Below are 22,217 nucleotides of genomic sequence, written 5' to 3' on the forward strand. Positions count from 1 at the left end.
CAAGTCCATCCTCCTAATGCACCCTGAGCAGCGCTGTTCAGGTCGCCGGTGATGTCGGCAAACACCTCGCTGCAGATGATGTCCCGGTCCTCCTTCCTGTCGGCGCTGGCGGCCAGGGAGAGCTTGCGCAGCACCTCGGCTGCCAGGCGACCCTGCACGGCACGGGAGCTCACGGTGCGCCGCATGTCCCACCCCGGGGGCTGGGACCCGGACGTCTCTGTCATCGGAGCGGTGCGCGGCAATGCGGGGAGCGCAGGTTCAGTGCGTGACTCGCGTGGGTTATCGGGGCATGGGCGGGGTGTGCCGGCCCTCCATACACCGGGACGGGGGCGCCCCTGGCTCGATCGGCCCTGCGCGGATCCCAATGGCTCAGACAAACATGTGATGCAACGGAAAACGCTGCAACACGGTGCCCTGCTGAGGGTGGAGGGCCAGGGTCCCGAAGTCGCATTCCAGCTCGGTTTGGTTCGCAATGCAGATCATGAATCTGCTGCTGTGCATGCTGGGACGGTGCTGGCCCGGTGGGTGTGGGAGTGGGCCCCAACCCCCACTGAGCTCACGTGCCAGGATGGCATGCAGGCCTTGCACACAGTGTGCTGCCCGGGGGCTTGTCTTGTGACGGCAGTTGTGGAGCTGAGACTGCCTCCCACCCCTGCCAGCATTCAGCCATGTTGCAGCAGCAGCGATACCAGTGAGAATTGGGGGCGAGGCGGGGGGGGGGGAGGTTACAAGAGGTGCGGCAAGCAACAGCGCGACAGGCGCCGCGCGTCTCACGCCAGGGGCCCAAGGGGGGCGGGGGGCAGCAGCAGGCGATGCAGTACATAATGCTGTACCTCGTCCTTCATCGCAAACACAACGTCCAGGTGGCCCACGTCAAACTCCTTGAAGGTCGCCTGCGGTGGGAAGGTGTGGGGGTCAGGGTGCGGAGGGGCGTGGAGCACGCGGCCTGCCGGCCCACCCTTGGCCAGCGGCCCCCCACCTCACCACCCAAGGGCTGGGTGTCCGCCTCGATCCCCCTCCTCCCACGCCCATACTTCCTCAGTCTCACCCGCACCCCCGCGTCGCGCAGCATGGTGTAGTGGGTGTGCACGTCCGCCGCGGCCACGATGCCGTCCTGCCGCCCCGCCACCATGTCCACCGGCAGCCCGGCCAGGAGGTGGTACTGCGCCGCCAGGTCCGGGGGCCGGGCCACGCCGTAGGCGGCGCGGTTGGCGCGCCGCGACCCGCGGTCGTACAGCCGGAAGCGGCGCTCATTTATGAGCTGCACCAGGTGGGCGCCGGTGTGCAGGCTCAGGGCGGGCATGCTGTACTGGTTGTAGTGTGGCATCTGCACCGCCCGGTCCCACTCGCTGCCGTCCCCGGACAGCAGCAGGCGGAAGGCGGCCCTGAGGTTTGGGAGGAGGGGATAGGGGGGACCGGGCTCGACCTGATGGGTCTCTCGGGGGGAGAAGAGGTTGGCCCAAAGCAGGTTCTTGCAATCGGGTGCGAAAAGGTTGCTTGCAGGCCTGCATCGGCGTCTGGTGGGACAATGGAGCCTCGGATCGCAGCCACACGATTCAGCCGGAAGCATTCTTCCGCATGGGGCCCCCGCCCGCACCTCCGCGGCCAAACCCCTCCCTCCCACTCTCTGCACCTGAGCAGCTCATTCAAAGCCGGCAGCTGCTGGACGTCCAGGCTGAGCTTGAAGGTGATGTAGCGCAGGAGGGATGAGGGGATGTAGACGGGAGCACTCAACCCCGGCCGCAGCCACTCCAGCACACGCATGAAGGTGGGCAGCACCCACAGGAAGATCCAGGCCGCCTGTGAGGATGAAGGGGGGGGGTGGGGGGGGGGGGGCATGCTGGGCGAGTGCACCCTGGACTATCAACATGCCGTTCCGCTACCAATCAGTGTGGGTCTTCGTGCCCATGCCTTTGGTGCAGCATGCCAAGTGTGAAGCATGCTTGTCACGCACAGCCAGCCCACCATGCCCCCTTCCCTTCACCCTGGGATAGTGCGAGTGGTAGCCGGCCGGGGAGAGCAGCACCAGCCTCTTGAGGTGGTGGGCCCGCCCCGCCATCGCGCGGTGCACCGCATAGATGAGCAGGCTGCAGCCCCCCAGGGAGTGGCCCACCGCCTGCAGGCGGTACTGCACGCTTGCGACGCCGTCGTCGTGCGACACCTGGCGTTTCATGGCGCCGCCGACACCGCTCGGCGGGTGCGCTGGGGCCCCGGTGCTGCCCCTGGGCTGCCCCGGAGCTGGAGTCGCAGCTTGGCTTGCGGCGAATGCAGACGCGTGCTTGCCGCTGCACCCCTCCAGCGCCTCCGTCCCAGGCGTTTGCGCATGATGTGCACGGACACCTGCCCCTCCCTCCCGACCGCCTGCCAGCGGAGCGGCTGCGCTGTCGGCAGCCTGTGCCAGCCCGCCCTCCTGACCACGGCCACCCGCGCAGGACGCAGCCGGGCCCCAGCCCTCGTCCGGCGCCATGCTGGCGGCCTCTGCCTGCGCCTCTGTGGTGCCAGGCCCCGGTCCGCCCTCTGGGCCATTCTCCAAGCTCTCCGCACCCCCCTGCTCCAGGTTCCGCCTGGCTGCAAGCACGGAGTCGGAGCCGCTGCGGCGATGGCCGCGTCGAGCGCCGGGGCCGGAGGAGCGTGCGGATCTGCGAGTGCCAAGAGGGTGAATCCGGGTGGAGGGGGTGCCCCTCACGGGACGCAGCGTCCAAAGGGTGATGGGAGGAGAGGAGGAATAGGGCCACGTCCACCCAGCTTCTGTCATCCCAACCACTTTGGGGACAGCGAGGATCCTCATGCGTGAGGATTACCAACGCCGGGGAGGCTCGGAAAACAGCAGGCACACTGCAACAACACTGGAGCCTGGTTGAGGGGCCGGCAAGCCCTATACCCCAGGCAGGCGCTCACCTGGGTAGGCCCAGCGTCCCGTGTCGGTGCTGCTTCCCCTCAGCCGGCCCCCCCTGCTCCTGCTCCTCCTCACGCTGCTCCAGCCCAGACACGCCCATGCCCCCGAGCACATGTCCCAGGCGCCCAGCTCTGGCCAGCTCCGCTGTCTTGGCGCGGTGCACAAAGTCCAGCTGCGAGGGATGGGCATGCGGCAATACAGGAAACTGCGGCTGGGAAATGGCTGTGCAATGTTCCTGAACAGGATCACAGAGTCCAGGTGTAGAGAGGGTCCAGCGAACCTCCCCGGCTCAGTCAGCAGACCCACAGGCACGAGTCCACACCGACCTGCGCATCCATGTCCTGGATGCCAAGCTCATTGATGCTGTAGTACCAGTACCGCAGCCCAGACTTGGCTGGATCTGCATGGAGAGCGGGTCCGGGGATCACAGGGTCACAGCATCCCTTCGCCGGCGACCAGTGGCTAGCATGCGCCTGTATCTCATAGCGCGAGTCACCCAGGAAGTGTCCCTGCACACCCCCTCTCCTCACCAATATGAGCTCGTGGGGGGTTGCTGCGGGAGTTGCCCAGCCAGACGTCAAACCCAGCATCATGGGCTGCAAACGCCTGGCTCCCCTCCACCCCATTGCTGACCCAACTGAGGGAGGTGTCCATGACCCCATGCTGGAAGAAGACCACCTCCTTGGAGTCTGTGGGCAGGGGTTGTTGGAGGATGGGAAGCAGTTGCCAGCCTCCAACCCCATGACTTGCAGCGCCGGGAATCCTGTGCAACACCCATGGTCACGTGGAGGCCGTCACCAATCCCCCAGCGCAGAGGAGGCACACTACCGGTCCACTCCCCACTCCAGCCACAGGCCCCTCACCCTTGCGAGGTATGCGCTGCATGGTGAGGATGTATCCATCCTCTGTGGTGACAATGTGACTCTCCAGCGGGTACCCTGCCTGTGAATTATGAGAGAAATGAAACTAATCAATGAAGGGTGGTAGAAGCTAGCCTGGACCCTTTGTTGCAAGCTGCACAAGCGACCAGCCACAGGAATGATGAGCAACTGCTCGTATTATGCGACCTCGCCCCGGTGCCATGCCAAAGAACCTCACTCCCCCCCCCTCTGTGACTCACTCGTAGTATGGCATCGGCCACCGTCCAGTGCTGCAGATCCTCGGCTGAGTTGAAGGACGGCTTCCGGGACAAGCCACGCAGGTTGTGGGAGAAGGAGCTGGACCGAGGCATCGGTCGCCCATCCCCCTTCCCAGGCACCTGGCACATGGAATGGAAGGAGAGTGCTGTCCTTGAATAGTAATCACATGGCAACACGCCCGCACACATCTGCTCTGCACCCCACAGAACCGCACCCATGAGGGTGGCTCCAATTGTATGGCCCCACGATACCGATTCCACCCAGCCACTCAAACCCCTCTCACGTTGAAGCTGGGGCCCCAGCCGGGATCGCCGCTGCCAGTGACGCTGGGGTCCGGCAGCATCAGCGCCTGCCGGGTGGCGGTGCGCAGCCAGGCAAACGTGTTGGTCAGCGCCAGCTCGGCATTCAGGCGCCCCTCCTCCATGAAACCGCGCCGGGGGGCGCCCTGCGACTGCCCCGAGCCCCCCGGCCGCCGGAAGAGCTCGCTCCCGCTGCTGTGCGCGGGGCGCGGGGCGCGCTCGCCGCCTTGCACTCTGGTGCGCACTGCACGAGGGCCGCTTTGGCTTGCCGAGGCCCCGCGCCCCAGCCGGCCGCGCCACCACCCCCACCGCCAGCGCCACGGCGTGCCAGCGCCCGACTTCGGCGGCAGTCGTGTGAGACCATCATCGCATCCCTGGCGCTGGGCGCGGCCGGATGGGTGCAACCCCGGCGCAACAGACCCATCCGCTCCCGCTCTCTCCCCACCCGGCACCAGGCCATCCCGAGCCAGGATGGCATTGAAGGTGCCTGTCCGGCCCCGGCCTCGGCTCGCCCACCAATCGACCCAGGGGGAGGGACGGGCTCGGGTGGCACGCATGCGCGACGAGGCGGAGCGCCCAAACAGCAGGGTCACCACGGCGTTGGAGGCGCCGTTGAGCAGGCGGGTGGCGTACGCCAGCACCTCCCGCAAGCAGGCCTTCAACGTCTCCTCCCAGTTGGCCATCACCGTGTCCAACCACCTTGGTGTTGCGGTTGCGAGCGGGGATGATGGGGAGGGTTTAAAGTAAGTGCGAGTGTTTGGCTGGGATCCACAAAGTGCGATCTCAGTTATGCGAACAGCCTCGTATGAGTGTCGAACCAGTGCGAGGCCCGGTCGAGCGCCAAGGACATGCATGGGGTTCCTCAGACAAATCAATGAGCCTCACCATGTGACAATGGGCTCCAGGAGCTGCATCTGGCACCATCGAAGCACCAGGAGCACCGCCCACACATATGCCTCGGCCACCTGTCGCACATTGCGGGGTCCCATGTGCGACAGCGCTGTCAGCAGCTTATTCGGAGGCATGTGTCATGCATGGTAATTTTGCCGGGCAGGGATATGCCATGGCATGGAATCGATCGTGGGATGGTGGTGTCGGACGTAATGGACCGCACCGCTCGACGCCAATCACAATGCCAGGGCGCGAGATGGGGAAGCTCCGTTGTCCGCCATCATTAACAGTCGTCGACAGACATGGCCCCAAACCACCAACACACTGCCCAGAAAGGCCAAGAACAATGCATTACCGGCTTGCATGGGGCGTCGGCGCTCAGACGCCTGCAGCTTACACATTCTCAGCTATAAGGCTCAGCCGTGCCCGGGTCCATTCTCAGCATGGAACGCGAGTGAGAGCCCAAGAGCCATCGACCAGCTCCAATGGCGCGGCTCCATCCGATGAGAGGGACAAAGAGCTCCTGGAGAAGCTGAGACTCGCGGAGGTCGAGGTACGCTGATGTCTTGGTGGTGCTGGTGGCACAGTCATTCCATGTTCTCATGTCGAAGAGATCCAGGACTGACCAGCATCCAGCCCACCTGCACCTCGTAGGCAGCCAAGTTGCGCAAGGAGCTGGAAACTCAGGTGCGCAATGTTGGTTTGATGATGGAGGTTGTTTCTTTTGCAGGGTAAGGACCTCTACTGAGCCCACAGCCATGCATCCTTCCCCTCCCATCTCCTCTACAGAAGGCAGGAGGGGGCGGTGGGAAGCTGCAGCCCCCCATTCGACGCATAGATGGACCAGGACTTCGTCGCGAGACGCTTTTCACGGGAGGTACAAGAGCATGCTTGTGACTGCACTGTTGATAGTTGCTGGAGGCGAATGTCAGGTTGTTTTTGTTAATGTGCTTCCCCACCTTGCCTGCCTGCATGCTTTCCAGTTTTGCACAGTCACTTTGGTGCCTCCTGCATACCAGATACTGGGGATCGGAGCTGGCTGAGTGAGGCTGACGTCAGCTTTGTGACTGGCGATGATCCAGACGCAGCTGAGGCGGCCTCTGGAGTTGTGACGGTGAGCTTGTGCGGGTGAACGAGCGTATTCAGAGGAGGAGGAAATCGAATGTGGCCAGGAGGGTGCTGATGTTGTCCTGCACACCATCAGAACCTGTACAACTGATGCCCCTCGCAGCGGCGAGTGCTCTTTGGGGGACTGGCTGCGGCAGGTGCCCTTGCATTCGCCCTCGTACCAACCCAATACATGGCGTCCACTCCCAGCAAGCCGCTCTTCTTTTACATTGCACCCTTGCTGAGGATCCAGGTGTGCATCAGCCCATTGTTGGGTGGATGGGTTAGAATCGTCGCCGAGTGGATGCGGGCTGGCACACTGGGTGCCTGACACTCACCATGCCTCTAGGTCCAAGGGCAACTTCGGTTCTCCCAACCACCATACTAGGCTCTATTACCATCCACTGTTGAGGCAGTGAAGGCAGGCGACACCCAGCGCCTGAAGGAGCTCCTCGCAAGCATCCTGGACAGCCCAAACAATGCCCAGAGCAACCTACGCGCTGCAGCAGCAGGTATCTTGAAACACTCTTGTGGGGATTTGGATCGTGAGAATGATTTGAGGGCACGAAGTTGCGCTCCCATTTACGTCCTGCTCACTTCAGTCCTCACATCTCTGCAGCACTGGAGGGGCGGGGGGAAGCGGAGAGGGCGGGCATCCTGGCGCGAGAGGTGTACGAATATCTGCGCAGCATCGACTACGATGAGTACTACCTTACATATGCGGCCCCAGCCCGGGGGTCCATAAACATCGACATGAATGCCTCAACAGCCTTCTCTCTTCAGGCCGTCCAAGCAGCTCAGGTTAATAGATGTGTTTACAGGGATAAGAGGCGGGAAGGCGGGTTTCATACTGTTTCCAATGGTCCTCTCCAAGGAGTCAGTGGGGTGCCTGATCGGCATCAGGCTGTCATTTCCTCTTCTGAGGAGATGTCCAATCGATAAGTCATGTATGGTAATCCTTGTTGAATCCACCATTGTCCCCTCAAGTCTGCAGGAGAAACTGCGCACATTCCTCAAGCTATTGCCGTCCGATCAAGTGGAAGCTGCTCAATTGATCGTACAACCACCTGCCTAGTGATCAGATCTTCCCTGCAACGTCTGACAGCGACACTCTTGACATGGCGTGGCAGGATGCACGATGGAGGAGTAGGGACCGAGCAGAGCAGATGCAGCGCCGAATGTTTGCGAGGGGTGGTGAAGACCTTGCTATTAATATGTGCGCCACATCACCAGTCAAATCTCCGTTCAGCGGCACTTCAGCGGGGGCGCGTCAGGCGAGCGAGCGCGCCATCCTCGCCCTTGGCACCCAGAACCAGGAGCAGGGCACCAAAAGTGGCCACCTTCAGCGCCACATCCACGATCTGCTTGCGGCCCCAGGACCTGAGCCACGACTCGCGCTCTGCGACTGGCTGGTCGATCATCACCCGGCTGTCAATGACGGCCTTGGTTGGGGCGACGAAAAGGAAGTCGAACACGGGGACGGTCAGGGCGCCTGCCGCGCACGTCAGCCAGGCTGGGTCCCGATCAGGGTCACCTGCAGGGTGGAGGTGGGGGGCAAGCATGTGAGAGAAACGTGACCAAGCATCAAAGTGACATACGTAGCACTGCAACACCCCCATACGGTCCAGATCCCAGCCCCTCACCTGTGAAGTAGGCTGCGGCAGCACCGGCGGCAGTCAGGACGGACAGGGTGGTGGACAGGGTCACGGCCTTGGTGGAGACCTTGGGAAAGAAGGACCAATAGGTGGCGACGCCCGCCTCGAGGCCGGCGGGGTGCTCCGCCGCGGCAATGTAGAGCCCCGACCCGGCATTGAGCCCGGCAGCAGCGGCAGCGATCAACTCCCACATCGCTTCTCGTGGCTGGGCGTGTACCTGGGCGGTGGATGAGATGGCGGGGGGGTGAGATGACTTGGAGAAGCGCGGGGCGCAGTGAAGCATCGAGGCATCATGCCCGGCATCGCGGCAGCAATGCTTTCCGACACGGTGTCGGGGAGGCCACCGGCTGACCATTCCCAAAGCGAACCTGAGGGCTATGGGATGGCAAGTGGATGTGAGGATGTGGATGGAGCCTTGATGCGTTATCTGAATTGTATAGTGCTTGGAGTGTCGACCGGTTTCACTTCCTCGGCGAACTGTAAGGGATACACCTCATTTCACCGGGAGGTGTCGGGCAGCTGCCCATCGACTTCCTTGGTTAAGTACGAGACTGATCCTCAGAAATCAAGATGCCTTCCCCATTCCCTGTGCTGCAATGCCTTCAACTCCAGGGTGCTGTATGAATGTTCCACCTGGAACATGCATCCTTGCACATTGGCACAACAATGCACGAGGTGCCCAACTGCGGTAGAATGGAGGGCGCCTGAAGCTCCAGTCCCCTGACGACACCCCTGGCCGTCATCATGCCCCCCCGGTGCGCAGCTGCGGCGCGAGGCCGTGCTGCACCACGTCCTGGATGGCTCCCAGGCCCTGGGGGTGCGCCACGCTGCCGCCCGCCAGCTGCACGCTCAGCGTGCGCACGGTTTCCACCGAGTTGCTCAGCCTCTCCAGAAGGTTCACGAGTGCGATGACCTCGTTCCTCTCCAGCTGCAGGCCTGGGGGGGATTATTTGGAGGGACAGAGAATGGGAGGGTTGGCCCATGGGGCGCATGGAGGTCCTGCATGCCCGAGCAAACACACCCTGGGGTTGTAGAGGCAGGGGACAGGCCAGATCCTGAGCTGGCCATGCGTCGCCCAACCCCTCCCACAGCACCCACCTTGCTCGGGGACTGGGGCGCCGCTGCAGTCCTCGGCGGAGAACAGGATCTTGAGACTGGTGGCCACCCCCAGGAACTGCAGCTTGCCCCACATCTTGCACTTCTCGCACCCCACACAGTCCATCACCCGCGTAATGTTCTGGAACGTCGCCTGGAAGGGGGAGGGGAGGGAAGGGGAGGGGAGGGAAGGGGAGGGTGGGATGATACGGTGGGCGGCTCAACATCGAGGCTCTCTTGAGGGTTGGCGCGCACCAAGGGTTCCCAGGGCGCCGAGATCGAGTGCCAGGCGATTGCGAGCCTGATCGCTGTGGAGGAAGGCGGCAGGCATGGGCCGGCACGGCGATCATGCCACCACCGCAGCGATTCAAGGGCTCAGGTGGGTGCCCTGAGTGGCGGCCCAGCGAGCAATCCCCTGTCCTCCTGCCGCAGGCTGACCAACCACTCCCTCCCAGGTACACACGACGATGCTCGGCTGCAAGCATCAAGCCTACTCCCCACCCCCACCCGACATCCCCGCTCACCCGCAGCTGCTCCTTCACCACGGGGCCCTCCTCGCCACGCCAGAGCCTGCCTTCGTCAAAGGGGATGGGGCACACCTGCTGCAGCGCCGCGTTGTCCAGCAGCCTGTGCGGAGTGATGTGGAGGGAGCGCAGGTGGGGCTTTTTATGAATCGCGAGGTCGACTTTCGAGACCCGAGCAACAGTAGGACAGGAACGGTCTGCATGACTGGCCGTTCCCAAATCCCTTGAGCGTGTCACACCCTGCCTTGCCAGCCAGTAAATCAGGGCTCCTGGACAGTACCGCCTCACAAACCCAGCTGCCCCTGTCTCCATTCCTGACCAATTCCCACCCCCAACCCCCCCCAAACATTACAACCCCCAGCCATGCCGCCCACTTGTGCATGAAGTGCTGCGTGGCCGCGTCCTCCTCCGGCAGGCCCGTGGAGTATTCCACGCCGCGCAGAAGGGGCGCTGCCTTCTGCACCGCGCGCAGCACGAAGAGGTAGGCGAAGTAGAGGTTCTCCACGCGGTCCCGCAGCTCCGGGGAGCCCAGGCGGCGCCTGAACTCGGCCAGGTCCGGGCCCCAGGCGTAGACCTCGCCCGTGTCGTCGCGCAGCGGCGATTCCGCCACTAGGTGAGCGGAGATGGAGGCATGCAGGCCGGAGATGAGGCGGTAGAAGACCCGGAGCTCCGGCGCGGCAGAGGCCCCTGCCTCCAGCCCCGGCTGGCCGTAGATGGCCTGCCACACGCGTGCGGCGTGCTCCCCCGCGTACCCCGTGAAGCGCTCGGGGTTGCGCTGGAGGTTGATGTAGGCGTACTCCACGCCGGCGTCGTCCGCCTCCGGCATCCAGGGGTTGCGATACCCGCGCCAGTCTGGTACTGCCAGCAGCGCGCGTCGGATGTCTGGCTGCAGCGTGCGGTCCAGCGCTGACTCCTGCGCCGCCGCTGCTCGTGGGGTGGTGGATAGAGTGGGGGTTGAGGGGAGGGAGTGCTGGGGCAGCGGAGCGATCTGTTGGTGGTCTGCCCGAGAGGCCCCAGCCGGCCGTCAAATCTGCAAGATACCACTGGCCAGGAGTGAACGACCCCGGCTTCCGTGCTCCCAAGTGCAGTGACCAACAAACACTACGTCATGCATCCTCGCCGCCCCTGAACTCCCACCCTCCAACACACGCACCTGCGCAGGCGGCGGCGGGAGAGTCGGCGGAGGCGAGTCGCCCCTCGGCCGCGCGCCAGATCTTTGGCACCTCGTCCTCCTCGCACTCGCAGACGCTGCAATCGCGCATGGCGCACATGCCGTCGTCCGGCCAGAAGGGGCAGTCGCAGTAGAGGTCCACCTTGAAGTAGCGGAAGAAGGCCGACTGGACCAGCTTGTCCAGGATGGGGCCGATGTCGTCGCGATTCACCTGCTCCACCGCCGAGTAGCTGCAGCCTGCAGGGCGGAGGGATTGGCAAGTAGGGTAGGGCTTTGGTGCAGGGGTTAAGCTAGGTGGGGGAAAGAGGGGATGCCACAGCAAATCGGCCTACGCCGAAAAATCACCGCCCTTGTCATTGGAGCACCCCCAATGACGACCCCCGGAAACACCAGATCCTGCAACCCATGAATACTCACAGCAGTCCACCACGGTCCCAGACATATGGCAGGAGTTGGGCTCATTCAAACCCGCGAGGTTCTGGCATAGGAGCAAGGGAAGGGAGGGTGTCACTCCTCTAGCACGCGCATAGCGCCCATTGTCCAGCATAGAGCGATATTGAGTGTACTGCACAGTGATCACCCTTGATCGGGATACACCCGAAATCTCAGCTCACCCCACAGTGACAAGGCGTGTCGAACAGCTCCACCGCCGGCCGTGCCACCCCGAGGGTGGAGGCCAATCCCGGCGGCAAGTGACTCGATACCCATGACGGTAATCTGAGCTGCAGCCCTGGCGTCCCTGCCTGTCTCTGGAAGACAGCAATGCCTAGGGAGAGTAAGACCACCATGGCGCCCACTCGGGACAGCTTGGTCATGGACCTGGCTCGCTAGGGCGGGTGTCGTCGACGTCGAAACCCACACCTTCTATGTCCTTCCACGAATGTGCCACACGTAGTTGAGCAGGCGCAATGCTCCTCGGCCACGACCTTAAAAAACAGAATGGGTATCGATGCCGCTGTGTTGCGTCGTCCTGCTGTCCAATGCAACGCGCGTTCACGACGTCCGTGGTGTCCTTGCAGAGCAGCTGGCTGAATTCGCGGCGTGTTGAAGAAAGAAAGCCAGTAGAAACCGTCCAGCGACGTGTCCCTGACGTAGAAAGCATGGTGTACTGCAACCAGAGGTCAAATGGTGCAGCATGGCATTGGAGCACATACAGCTTGTTGCCGCACTGCAGAAACAATGGGAAAGGTATCTTGTGGACCAGCGATCAACTTGGCCGCTCCATAAAGAACATAATGCTGTTGAGAAGAACATCCATTCTACTCGGTCTTTGCCGCAAAGAATCTGGTGATGGACTGCCTCTTCTCCTTGGCCGCACTCTTGTACAGCTTCAGGACTTTTTGCACACTGCTGCTGAGGCCCTTGGCGTCCAGGGCTTCCTGCTCCAGCCACTGGCACTCCGGGCACTCGCTGGATCGGCCCGAGCCACGCTTCCAGTCCTCCAGCTGGGCGGCAGAGGCCTGCACTTGGTTGAGGGCCAATGGCGATCTGAGTGGTCAGGCATGCCCGTCCCACTGTTGTTCTGGTAAGGGCTCCAAGGCGAGACTTGAAACATGCAGCCCTTCATCTCTCGCCCGGCATGAATGCCGGACGGCAGCCCCCTGATCACTATGGTAATGCACAGCACCCCAAATGCGGGCAGGCCTGACGACACCCAGAGCTCAGAAAGAAAGCACGACGCACCGCAACGAGGACGTGCTCGGCTCGGATGGTCATGCGGATGTGGGAGAAGATGTGGACGACCTCGCCCAGCGCCCGCCGCGACACGACCTTCGGCGCGGTGCTTTCCTTGGACTCATCAAACAGGCCGGGCAGGAGGCCCGCCAGCAGGGAGTCCACGGCGCGCTGCTGATTGGCCGCGCTTTCCTCCCCGCCGCCCTCAAGCTCGGCGAGCGGGAATTGCCAGAGCCCGGCCAGCAGTCCCTTCTCCGGCCGCTTGACCAGGAGGTAAGCGGGGCTGAAGGCCTGCATGCCAGGTCCCGTGCCGCAGCAAGGCCTGACCTCCAGCACGGCCACCGCCACCTCCACCTCCCTCCTCGCCGCCTTTTCCACCTATGTGGGCATGTTTGGGAGACTGGAGGGAGTGGTGCGACAGAGAAATGCCCGTGTGTCGTGTTGATAGTCGGGCATGGCACGGCCAGCATGCGTTTTGCGCGCTGGCACAGTGGCATTGCTCGAATCCTTCGAGATTGAATGGTCAGTTTCAACACTGCGGGGCCCGCTGGACCCCGTGTCTCTTCTGTGGAGAGCTGATTTCAGTTCTGCAGGAGGCATGGAGCCCCCCTCCCCACGCAAAACCGGGGTCAATCACCCACATGCGCCGCCGCACCTTGGTGGGGTAGTCGGTGACGCGTGGCCCCGGCACCCCCGGCGTGGGCCCCGCCTCGCCCCAGTGCTCTCGCTGGCGGCGTAGCGCGGCGCAGCGGCCCGCCAGCGGGCACGCGTCGCAGCGCGGGGCCGTGCCGGGGACGCAGACCGTCGCCCCCAGCTCCATCATGGCCTGGTTGAAGTCGCCCGGGCGGCCGGGGTCGAGCAGCGCGGCGGCGGCGGCGGTCAGGCGCGGCGCCATGGCCGCGGGGTCCCCCGCGCGCGCCAGCAGCCGCGTCAGCACCCGCACCACGTTGCCGTCCAGCACGGGCACCGGCTCGCCGCAGGCGGTGGAGGCGATGGCGGCGGCCGTGTACGGCCCCACGCCCGGCACCGCCAGCAGCCCGGCGGCGGTGCGCGGGAAGGCGCCTGCGCACTCGCGCGCGACGTGGCGCGCGCCGTCCAGGAGGTACCGCGCGCGGCGGTAGTACCCCAGCCCCGCCCAGGCCTCGTTCACCGCGTCCTGGTCTGCGGCGGCCAGGTCGGCGACGCGCGGCCACCGCGCGACCCAGCGCCCAAAGTACTCTGCCACGCGTGCCACCTGGGTCTGCTGACTCATCACCTCGCACACCCAGGTGCGGTAGATGGTCTCGTCCAGGGGCAAGCCCTCGGGGGCAGGGTGGAAGCCGGCGGCGGCGGCCGCCGCCAGCGCCGAAGGGGGGAGGCGGGAGTGGGGGTTGCGGCGCCACGGCAGCACCCGGTGGTTGGCGTCGTACCAGTCCAGGAGGGAGGCACGCAGCTGCTTGTTTGGGGTGGGGGTGGGGTTTGGGACATGGAGGGGAGTCCAGACAGGGACAGCGGGCAGGCGCCGACGAGCAGCAAGTTCAGCCGCAGACAAAGCTCTGCCACGGGACCCACCACATTCAACCTGCGGCAGCTGCTCGACGTCTTTCAGCAGGTCCTCCATCTCCGGCTCATCCTGCTGCGACGACAGCGAGCGCTTGCGTGGCGGCATGCCGGCGGAGCCTCGCAGCGCGCGGGGTGGCAAGGGGAGGCGGCACCTCACAGGCCCAGCATGCCTCCTTGTCAAGGGCAAGGGGCGAAGGAGACAGGCAGTCCTGCACGTCCTTCGAATCTGGATGCGGAGGAACAGCCTGTTGCCCTGCTGTGGATCTGTGCAGCACGGCGAACTTTACAGCTGAGCGAGCTGCCCAAGGCGCCGCCCTGGTCCCCAGGCCTGGGCTCGCACGAAGTACTGAGATTACAACAAGGTCCCTTGGGTCAGGATCGCACTGGATTTTGAAGAATCCAAGGGTCACATCAGACAATGAGGGGCGCGACGGGGCGTGGATTCGAATTTCGCGAGGTGAATCGAAGATCGAGAAGTTTGCGCGCCCGCAAATCCCGACGACAAGAACCCCAGGGAAACTCCCTGCTGACTGCCATACATCCATAAGAGGAATAGTCATTAATATTCAGTATAACTCTACATCGTCTGATATCATCACGCCGCTCCTACCTGCTGGTTGACGTGCGTTCCCCCGACATGGTGGCTCAGGAGTCTCCGGAAGCGTCGGGGTGGCGCCTCTTCCGCAAGGCCGCCTCGCAGACCACCCAAGACTCGAATGTCTCTCAGTCAGATGTGGGTTCTTTCACGAGTAAACCACCCGCAAGTGCCTACGGTGGAGGTGCGTGGAGCAGATATTCTTGTATATGGTGGTGGGGGAGGAAATGCTGATGGTCCAACACAGCGTAGTCCTCTGTCTTTCAGAGCACATTCCTAACAATGATATCATGTTCACAAAATGTTCTGGATCTGGGTTATGCATGCGGTCAACCTGTATTGAACCCATACTCTGAGGTTGTATGCTCCAGGTCCACCATGTCCCCACCACCGCCAACACCCCTCCAGGCTGCCCCGTCATCGGGGCCACCCCCTCCGCAGCCCCCCCCCCCTCGGGTGGTCTGCATCAGGCAGTGGCTGCCCCGTGGTGGGCTCCCCCTCGCCCAACGGCATGCCCTCCTCCAGCAACTCCCCCCAGCCGGGGCAGTCCAAGCCGCTGTCCACCTGGCGCCAGGCGTCCAGCATCCCCGCAGGCGGCGAGGCCCCCCTGCCCGAGCACCAGCCCGCACACGGCGTGCGGTCCGGGGTGTGGACCTACCCCTCCGAGCAGATGTTTTACAACGCGATGCGGCGCAAGGGCTGGACGCCCTCGGAGGAGGACATGACGGCGGTGGTGGCCATCCACAACGCGGTGAACGAGCGCGCATGGCGCGAGGTGCGGGCCTGGGAGGCGGCGGCCGGCTGCCCGGCGCCCACGCTGCTCCGCTTCCGCGGCCGCCCCGCCGACGTCTCGCCCAAGGCCCGCCTGCTCAACGCGCTGGGCTACCGCCTGCCGTTCGACCGCCACGACTGGGTGGTGGAGCGGGGTGGTGGGCGCGAGGTGCGCTACGTCATCGACTTCTACAACGGCGCGCCCTCCCCAGACATGCCCACCGCCATGCACCTCGACGTCAGGCCCGCCCTGGACTCGCCCCTGGCGCTGTGGGAGCGCCTGCGCATGCAGGCGGGCTGGGTGGCCAGCGGGCGGTGGCAGCGGGAGTGACGAGGGACTTGGTTGTGTTTGGTGCATCATGGAACATGTGAACCGGCTCGGAATCCTGGCGCCGCTCCTGGCGCATTGGAAAATGTACGTGGTGCGACGCCATTCACCCCTGCCTCAGCCCCTTGCTTGCCCCTCCCATACGTTGACTGTTCTTGGTAACGCAGCTCACTTGCTACCATGTAGAATGAAGACTCCAAAGGAAGCTAGTGATAGTATGTTGTGACATCGGCTTTCACTCCAGCCAGCATGGCACTCAGCCAGGCATGCGTGGGACAGAGTATCATCCAGGAGTCTGCTAAAGTTCTGTCCCTGAGCAAAGAAGAACGCACGCTCCCACCAACACAAGTCGAGATAATCAGTCGCCGCCAACGATTGTCCTGAGTGACACAGGCATTGACGGGTGCATTACAAAATTGGATGGCAAGGGATCGACTCAACTGTACTCCAAGACTGCAAATCTGCAGCGCCCTGCATGAAGGACAACTCCCACAAGCGTGTCACAGGATCTTGTGAATGGCGTTGAAGAAGCCTGGGCGCTCCTCCTGCGCTGCGGCCGCCTTGTCGGCGCTGGTCACGGCCACCACGCGGCCCTTGTCACGCACGGAGGCGAGCACCTCAGCAAAATCGTGGAAGTCGGACAGCTGGGTGCCCAAAATCTCGTCCCTGTGGGAAGTAGGTACATGCAGTGGAGGAGGTTGAGTGGGCAGGCAGGGGAGACATGAAGGCAGCTGCTGGGGATGAGGAGGCCATGGATCTGGAAAAGGAATGCGCCATGGTTTGGGCAGTCCATCACGGCGACCTGCATGACCAAGCCATCGACACCAAAACCACTCGCGCACCTGCGCTGCTGGCGCTCCTCCTCGGAGACCTCGAGCAGGTGGCGCATGAACGCGGTGCGGCCCTTGGCGTCCGGCAGCTGGTAGGCGTCGATGTCGCCGATGGTGCCGATGATGGCCTTGCTCAGCTCATCAGGCGTCAGGTCCACACCCTTCAGGAAGTCGATCGTGCCTGGAAAGGGAAGGGGGGGGGGGCGAGGTTTGAAGAAATGTTCATCGGCCGTGATCCTTGTGGATGTGTAGCTTGAGAATCCTCTTGGACCACGGGCTCCGTCGAACCCAAGACCCCGCCGCCCCCCTTCCCCCAGCCATCTGGACAGTAACAGTCATCCGCGCCTCTCACCGTCATACACGTCCACCGTCTTGAGGAGATTGGGGTCGCGGTAAGAGGAGAAGGTGAACATCCCGTTGTGACTGTCAAAGTCGCAGAAGCCGCCGTATGCGCCACCGGACACGCGTACCCTGTGAGTGGAATGGGGATAGAAATGTTTCCAGCGCTGGCTCCCGCCACTAAAGCTGAGCCTGACGGGAGTCTCATCAACTCTATGCAGACTGTAAAAGCTTTACTCCACAATCATGCTCAACCAGATCCAGCACCTGGCGCCTCACCTGTCCCAGATCCAGGACGTCCCAAGGAACTTGTTGATCACGTACGAGGTGCCAGACAGCTTGTACCCCGCATCCTCGTACAGGTTGGCCGCCTTGCACACATAGTTCACCTGGCAGGAGAAGAGGGGGGGGAGGGGGGAAGCAGATGAGCAGAGGGTCGCCGTGGCCAGTGGATGGTGTTCACCCTTGAGAAGGATATGACAACATAAGAAGGCCGGCAGCTGTTCAGACCACATGATATAGAGCTGTCTCAATCCCATGCACCACCCCTCGGGACTCGGCTCGCACAGGCTGCCCAGTAGCACCCATGCTTCACGAGCACACCACCATGGACTCCCGTGATGTCATCGCATACGCATCATACCTGGGTGGGCACGACCAGTGCCTCGCTTGCGGGGTCCAGGGTCTGGTTCCAATCAGCGCGCTGGCCTGGCAGGGATGGCAGCGCCGACAGGAAGTCGGCCAGGGGCCCCTCCGTCGCACGCAGCACGCTTTCATCCCCGGTGATGTTCACCAGAGCGCCGTCGCGCTGCAGGAGCGTGGACCTGCATCGAGAATTTGGCGTGTGGGTGGAGAAGTGAGCCGGTGCAACAGTGGGGGTGGAATGGTGATGAGCAGTCAGGACAGTCGGCACGTCCAGGGTTGATGGCATGCGAACAGCATGGCGGGGTTCAGCAGGCCTTTGCAGGGGCAGGGCCAGCCTGTATCATTACACGACCTCCACAACCCAACCGACCTGATGGTCTCCAGGTCGCGGCGCACCCCCTCCCAGTCGGAGTCAACACGCTTGGCCAGGGTACGGAGGTACTGCAGGTACTCCACGCCCCCCATCTGCTCCGACACCCACCCAGCGGCGCTGCGGATTGCGGTAGGGCAAACGCCAGTGTTAAAGGGTTTGTGCTGCGTTGTAAACCCTCACAGAACTGTACACCAGCACTGCGCCATGGCCTGGGCCATGTGGAGCATGCGTTTTCACTGACAAACGCTCTGATACGGTGGATGCAGACGCTGCGCCGGAACCCGTGCTCTACCAGATGCCTGGCTCTCTCTGAAAGCACGGTGCCTGCAGCCTCCCTGGTGTCAGCCAGCCAACAGCACCCTGAATATATCCAAGACCTCCCTCCCCTCCTCACCTCCTCTGAGCATCCAGGCGGGACCCGGCAAAGGAGTGCCCGCTGCCCACTATGCCCGCCTCCATCCCGCTCCTCGTTTCCAGCACCATCTGGAGTGTGGGTGCGTGGGCGGCGGGTGAGCCGCTCCGTGGCACCAAGACAACTGCCTCCCGGAAAAGGCAGGGCATCACGATCGCCAGCTCCTTCTCTTTCCACGCCCTCCCAACATCCTCGTTTCCTCCTTCCCTTCCCCCCCCCCAAAAAAAACGGAGAACACATCCCCCCCCCCACAAAAAGAGCAGATACCTGCTTGAAGCGCGCTGCGTCGTCCAGCCGCGCAGTGAGCAGGATGTCGTGGAAGACCTGGAGCAGGTCCCCTGCCTTGTCTGCGGTGGCCTTGCCGCGCACCATGAGGTAGCCCTTGGGCAGGGGGCTACCCTTGACAGAGGTCACAAAGGGCGACACCGACACGCCCCCCGTCTTGCGCCCGATGCGCTCCGTGAGCGTGATGAAATCCTCCTCCTCCGTCCCCATGTTGGTCAGGCACCTGGTGGTGGAGGGGTGGGGGGATCGAGACGACGTGGCGAGAGCCAGCTTGCTTTTGGTGATGCCAGTCCCCTCCACATGCGCGCCGTCGACCCCTTGTTCCTCTCCCCTCCCCAGGAGTACAAGCGCACTCACACCCACCTGCAGAACAGGGGCACCAGGGGCAGGAGCTCTGGACCCAGACGCGTAAGGTCTAGTGCCACATCCAGGTACAGGATGTTGTTGGTGAAGAGGTCATGGGTGAGCTGCGTGGCGCCGCTGGCGTGGATGCTCACGGTCGTAGGCGTGGTCGTGATGGTCTTCGGGATGTCTGGAGTTGGGGGGGGGGAGACAAGGGGTAAAGCTTTCATGATGTGAGCCAGGTTTGAGACGATGATGCAGGTGAGACCGTTCCTGTCATCGCATCCCCATCTCCATCCTCACCCCCTCACCCCACGTACAACTCCCGTCACATCATCCACTGCACAACAGCCACCCACCCGACAGGTGGAGCAGGGGAACGCAGGCCAGCGACTCGGGCGTGTCTGGCGTCTCCTGACGCTCCTTCAGCTCCCGCGTGGCCTGGATGGTGGCCTCCACCTCCTCCTTGCTCATGCCGGCGCGCTTGGCGGCCAGGGCCTCACGCTCCCGCGCCTCCCTTTCCTCGCCCAGCTTCTCGTCCGGCACCAGGCGCACCGACACGCGGTGCGGGTTGTCCAACAGGTACTTCCGGATCAGGGGGCCTGGGCGGGGGTGGAGGGAAGCAGAAAATACGTGTTCGTTCGAGTTGTTATGAGCGCGGCATGCAGCAGGTGGGCATGAGCGACGGCTGTCCAGCCGGCAAGGCCTGACTTGGGGCTGGGCCGCACCCCCAGGGGACGAGGGCGGCAGGGGCTCCCCCTGGCCTGCGCAGCACGACGAGCTGGGACCCCTGTCAGCCAGCCACCCAATGCACTCCTGACCCCCCCATCCACCTCGCCCCACACCAACCACCCACACCAATGCCCCACCAAAGACGTCGCTGCCTTCCGCGATGCGGGCCTTGAACTTGGCCAGGTCGTCCTCCCACTTGAGGGGCTGGAAGGGGTCGCGGTCGTAGATCCAGGTGGCCATGCTGCGCAGCATGAGGGAGAGGCCGCGCGGGAAGCGGCCCGTGTTGTTTTCGCGCAGCGCGAACTCGATGGTGTTCAGCGAAGCCTCGATGGAGGTGGCGCTGAAGCCCTCGCGCTCCAGCCCCTCCAGCGTCTCCAGGATGAGCGCCTCCACGGCCTCCACGTCGCCCGCGGCCACGCCCTTGAGGCCCACGGAGAAGGCGGGCTGCCGCATCTCGTCCTCCATCCCGCCCCCCGATCAGGCTCTCCCCCAGCCCGCTGTCGTTCAGCGCCTTGCGCAGCGGCGCCGCCGGCGTGCCCAGCAGCAGGGAGTTCAGGAAGCCCAGCGCCAGCTCCGTCTCCAGGTCCAGCTGGTCCTCCGCCAGCAGCCAGTTGAGGGAGACGAAAGTCTTAGGCTCGCCGCCCTCCTCCACGGCGCCCGCCGCATAGCGCTCAGTCACCACGCGCGGCTGCGCAAGCAGCGGCTGCGGGCGCACGACGCTGTCCACCTGCCGCGCCTCGAAGCCGTCCAGGGCCGCAGCCAACAGGCGCAGCCGCTCCTCGGGCTCATCGTCGCCGTAGAACCAGAAGCGCGCGTTGGACGGGTGGTAATACCGCGCGTAAAAGTCCTGCGTAAGTGAAAGGGGGGGGGGGAAGGGGGGGTGAGGACAAGCTGTACTTCTTCTCCTGCTGTCAGACAACAAGTCAATAATAGTCCGATCAGCACACCCCATTCCCTCGGCCACAGGAGCGCACACTTGTTTGTGATTCACCTCTGCATCCAGCTTTGCTCCTTCCCCAGGCAGCAGGTTCCCTTTGCACCGTCTATCTAACCCCCCTCAATGCCCCTTTCCCACCATCCCAAACACACAAAAAACAACGACCACCACCAAACCCCAGCGCACCTTGAAGCCGTCAAAGGTGAGGGTGGGGATGGCCTCGGGGTCGCCGCCCGAGTCCTTGGCGTAGGTGCTGTCGGGGTGAAGGGCGGCCTGGGTGACGCGGGCATTCACCGAGTCCGGGGAGGAGTAGACGCCCTTCATCTCGTTGAACACCACGCCCTTGAGCGTCAAGGGCTCGGCCTCGCCCTCCAGCTCGTAGTGCCAGCCCTCTTGCGCGAAGATTTGGGGGTCGCTCACGCAGTTGGGGTGCAGCACCGAGTCCAGGTAGACGTCCACCAGGTTGTAGAAGTCGCGCAGGTTGGCGGAGGCCACAGGGTAGCAGGTGCGGTCAGGGTAGGTGAAGGCGTTGAGGAAAGTGTTCAGGGAGCCCTTCATCAGCTCCACAAACGGCTCCTTGATGGGGTACTTGTCCGACCCGCACAGCACCGAGTGCTCCAGAATGTGGGGCGTGCCCTTGGAGTCATCCACGGGGGTGCGGAAGGTCGCGCCAAAGGTCTTGTTCTCGTCCTTGTTGATTACAGACATCAGCTGCGCGCCTGGGAGGGCGGCGATGTGGAGAGTGTGGGTAGGTGCTGAAGTGGGCAGGTCACGGAATGCCTCCACGGCTTGGGGTCCCTTTGTATGCAGCAAATGGCTTTGTGGATCAAATGGTATAGACCAAGGGAAGCACCCAGGGCTCGGGGACAGGAAGTGGCGTGGAAAGGGCCCTGGCAAAAGAAGGGACTTAGGCATACATCCCATTCCGGCTCAGATCCCCAGCCAAACCCAAAATCACCATACCAGTCTTCTTGTGCCTGTACAGAAGGGCGGTCGAGTCATACTCTGCCAGATACTGCTGCTCCACCAGGGTGAAGCCATGCGCCTCCTTGGGCGCGTTCACCGCCGGATGGGAGGCGGGTGCGGTTTCCTGAGGTGGGAACGGTGCGCAGAGGAGGAGATTTACGGTAAGCAGCAAGCATCACACTACGTGCTCTTGCAGGTGAACTCACACACACACACCCCACGTGCATTGAGCGGGGTGGCGACAGCAGCGACGGAGAAGGGCCGTCTGGATCGACGGATTGCGTGGGGCTGGGCGCGTAGGGCGGAGCCAGGGGTCGGAGAGCACGACAGTCTGGCTGGCTGAGGGCGCACAGCCGTGAAAAATGCCTGCAAGTGGGATTCATGTTATGGGGCATGAGGTTCCGATCCGAATGGCCTTCCTTGACACCGCGCAGGAGTCAAAGATGTACGGAAGCCTCTCGTGCATCCTCGTGTGCTTGCAGCCAGACACACCACACAGCCGGTGCTGCGCCGACCACGCAAGGGGGGACCCACATACCCGATGTGCGCTGGTTGTACTGAGACGTAGGCTGGATAAGCGGACGGCGCTGGTCATGCGGATCGCGGCAAACATAGCGCGCACCGAGGATCACCCAAGGACCGTGTCCCTGTGCTGTTCGTGTGTGTGCG

The 22,217-nt window shown here is 63.4% G+C and overlaps 7 protein-coding genes across 7 annotated transcripts in view; 1 reads left to right on the forward strand and 6 right to left on the reverse strand.

Moving 5' to 3' along the window:
- F751_1011 (hypothetical protein) overlaps nucleotides 1–224 on the reverse strand; it is a gene marked incomplete at both ends in the record, with an annotated part of 2,307 nt that extends 2,083 nt beyond the window's left edge. Inside the window, one exon of the mRNA XM_011397883.1 lies at nucleotides 23–224. Coding sequence (XP_011396185.1) covers nucleotides 23–224 — 202 coding nt within the window. The remainder of the gene's footprint in view (nucleotides 1–22) is intronic.
- A 546-nt stretch (nucleotides 225–770) lies between these two features.
- On the reverse strand, nucleotides 771–5,359 carry F751_1012 (Lysosomal acid lipase/cholesteryl ester hydrolase; the record flags this gene model as incomplete). Its single annotated transcript, XM_011397884.1, has 11 exons — nucleotides 771–893; nucleotides 1,049–1,385; nucleotides 1,634–1,800; nucleotides 1,985–2,639; nucleotides 2,899–3,068; nucleotides 3,223–3,296; nucleotides 3,427–3,585; nucleotides 3,760–3,838; nucleotides 4,017–4,154; nucleotides 4,319–5,033; nucleotides 5,220–5,359. The coding sequence occupies 11 exons, from the start codon at nucleotides 5,357–5,359 to the stop codon at nucleotides 771–773; spliced, it is 2,757 nt and encodes a 918-aa protein (XP_011396186.1).
- Nucleotides 5,360–7,588: 2,229 nt separating this feature from the next.
- Nucleotides 7,589–8,180, reverse strand: F751_1013 (hypothetical protein; the record flags this gene model as incomplete). Its single annotated transcript, XM_011397885.1, has 2 exons — nucleotides 7,589–7,866; nucleotides 7,976–8,180. 2 exons carry the CDS (start codon nucleotides 8,178–8,180, stop codon nucleotides 7,589–7,591), a joined length of 483 nt encoding a protein of 160 aa, XP_011396187.1.
- A 549-nt stretch (nucleotides 8,181–8,729) lies between these two features.
- F751_1014 (Endoplasmic oxidoreductin-1) lies at nucleotides 8,730–11,592 on the reverse strand (the record flags this gene model as incomplete). The annotated part of the gene is made up of 7 exons (XM_011397886.1): nucleotides 8,730–8,923; nucleotides 9,086–9,224; nucleotides 9,607–9,709; nucleotides 9,981–10,530; nucleotides 10,760–11,014; nucleotides 11,195–11,255; nucleotides 11,536–11,592. 7 exons carry the CDS (start codon nucleotides 11,590–11,592, stop codon nucleotides 8,730–8,732), a joined length of 1,359 nt encoding a protein of 452 aa, XP_011396188.1.
- Nucleotides 11,593–12,036: 444 nt separating this feature from the next.
- On the reverse strand, nucleotides 12,037–14,099 carry F751_1015 (A/G-specific adenine DNA glycosylase; the record flags this gene model as incomplete). Its single annotated transcript, XM_011397887.1, has 6 exons — nucleotides 12,037–12,237; nucleotides 12,461–12,829; nucleotides 13,107–13,277; nucleotides 13,395–13,751; nucleotides 13,842–13,883; nucleotides 14,013–14,099. 6 exons carry the CDS (start codon nucleotides 14,097–14,099, stop codon nucleotides 12,037–12,039), a joined length of 1,227 nt encoding a protein of 408 aa, XP_011396189.1.
- A 1,000-nt stretch (nucleotides 14,100–15,099) lies between these two features.
- F751_1016 (putative cytochrome c-type heme lyase) lies at nucleotides 15,100–15,690 on the forward strand (the record flags this gene model as incomplete). Its single annotated transcript, XM_011397888.1, has 1 exon — nucleotides 15,100–15,690. One exon carries the CDS (start codon nucleotides 15,100–15,102, stop codon nucleotides 15,688–15,690), a length of 591 nt encoding a protein of 196 aa, XP_011396190.1.
- A 497-nt stretch (nucleotides 15,691–16,187) lies between these two features.
- F751_1017 (Presequence protease 2, chloroplastic/mitochondrial) lies at nucleotides 16,188–22,161 on the reverse strand (the record flags this gene model as incomplete). The annotated part of the gene is made up of 15 exons (XM_011397889.1): nucleotides 16,188–16,353; nucleotides 16,530–16,698; nucleotides 16,870–16,988; nucleotides 17,136–17,245; nucleotides 17,500–17,680; nucleotides 17,872–17,991; nucleotides 18,269–18,357; nucleotides 18,554–18,794; nucleotides 18,935–19,103; nucleotides 19,273–19,515; nucleotides 19,783–20,089; nucleotides 20,268–20,492; nucleotides 20,769–21,301; nucleotides 21,546–21,672; nucleotides 22,087–22,161. The coding sequence occupies 15 exons, from the start codon at nucleotides 22,159–22,161 to the stop codon at nucleotides 16,188–16,190; spliced, it is 2,874 nt and encodes a 957-aa protein (XP_011396191.1).
- Between the last annotated feature and the right edge of the window lie 56 nt (nucleotides 22,162–22,217).

Source organism: Auxenochlorella protothecoides, assembly GCF_000733215.1.
Source record: "Auxenochlorella protothecoides strain 0710 unplaced genomic scaffold scaffold122, whole genome shotgun sequence".
NCBI classification, from domain to species: Eukaryota; Viridiplantae; Chlorophyta; class Trebouxiophyceae; order Chlorellales; family Chlorellaceae; genus Auxenochlorella; species Auxenochlorella protothecoides.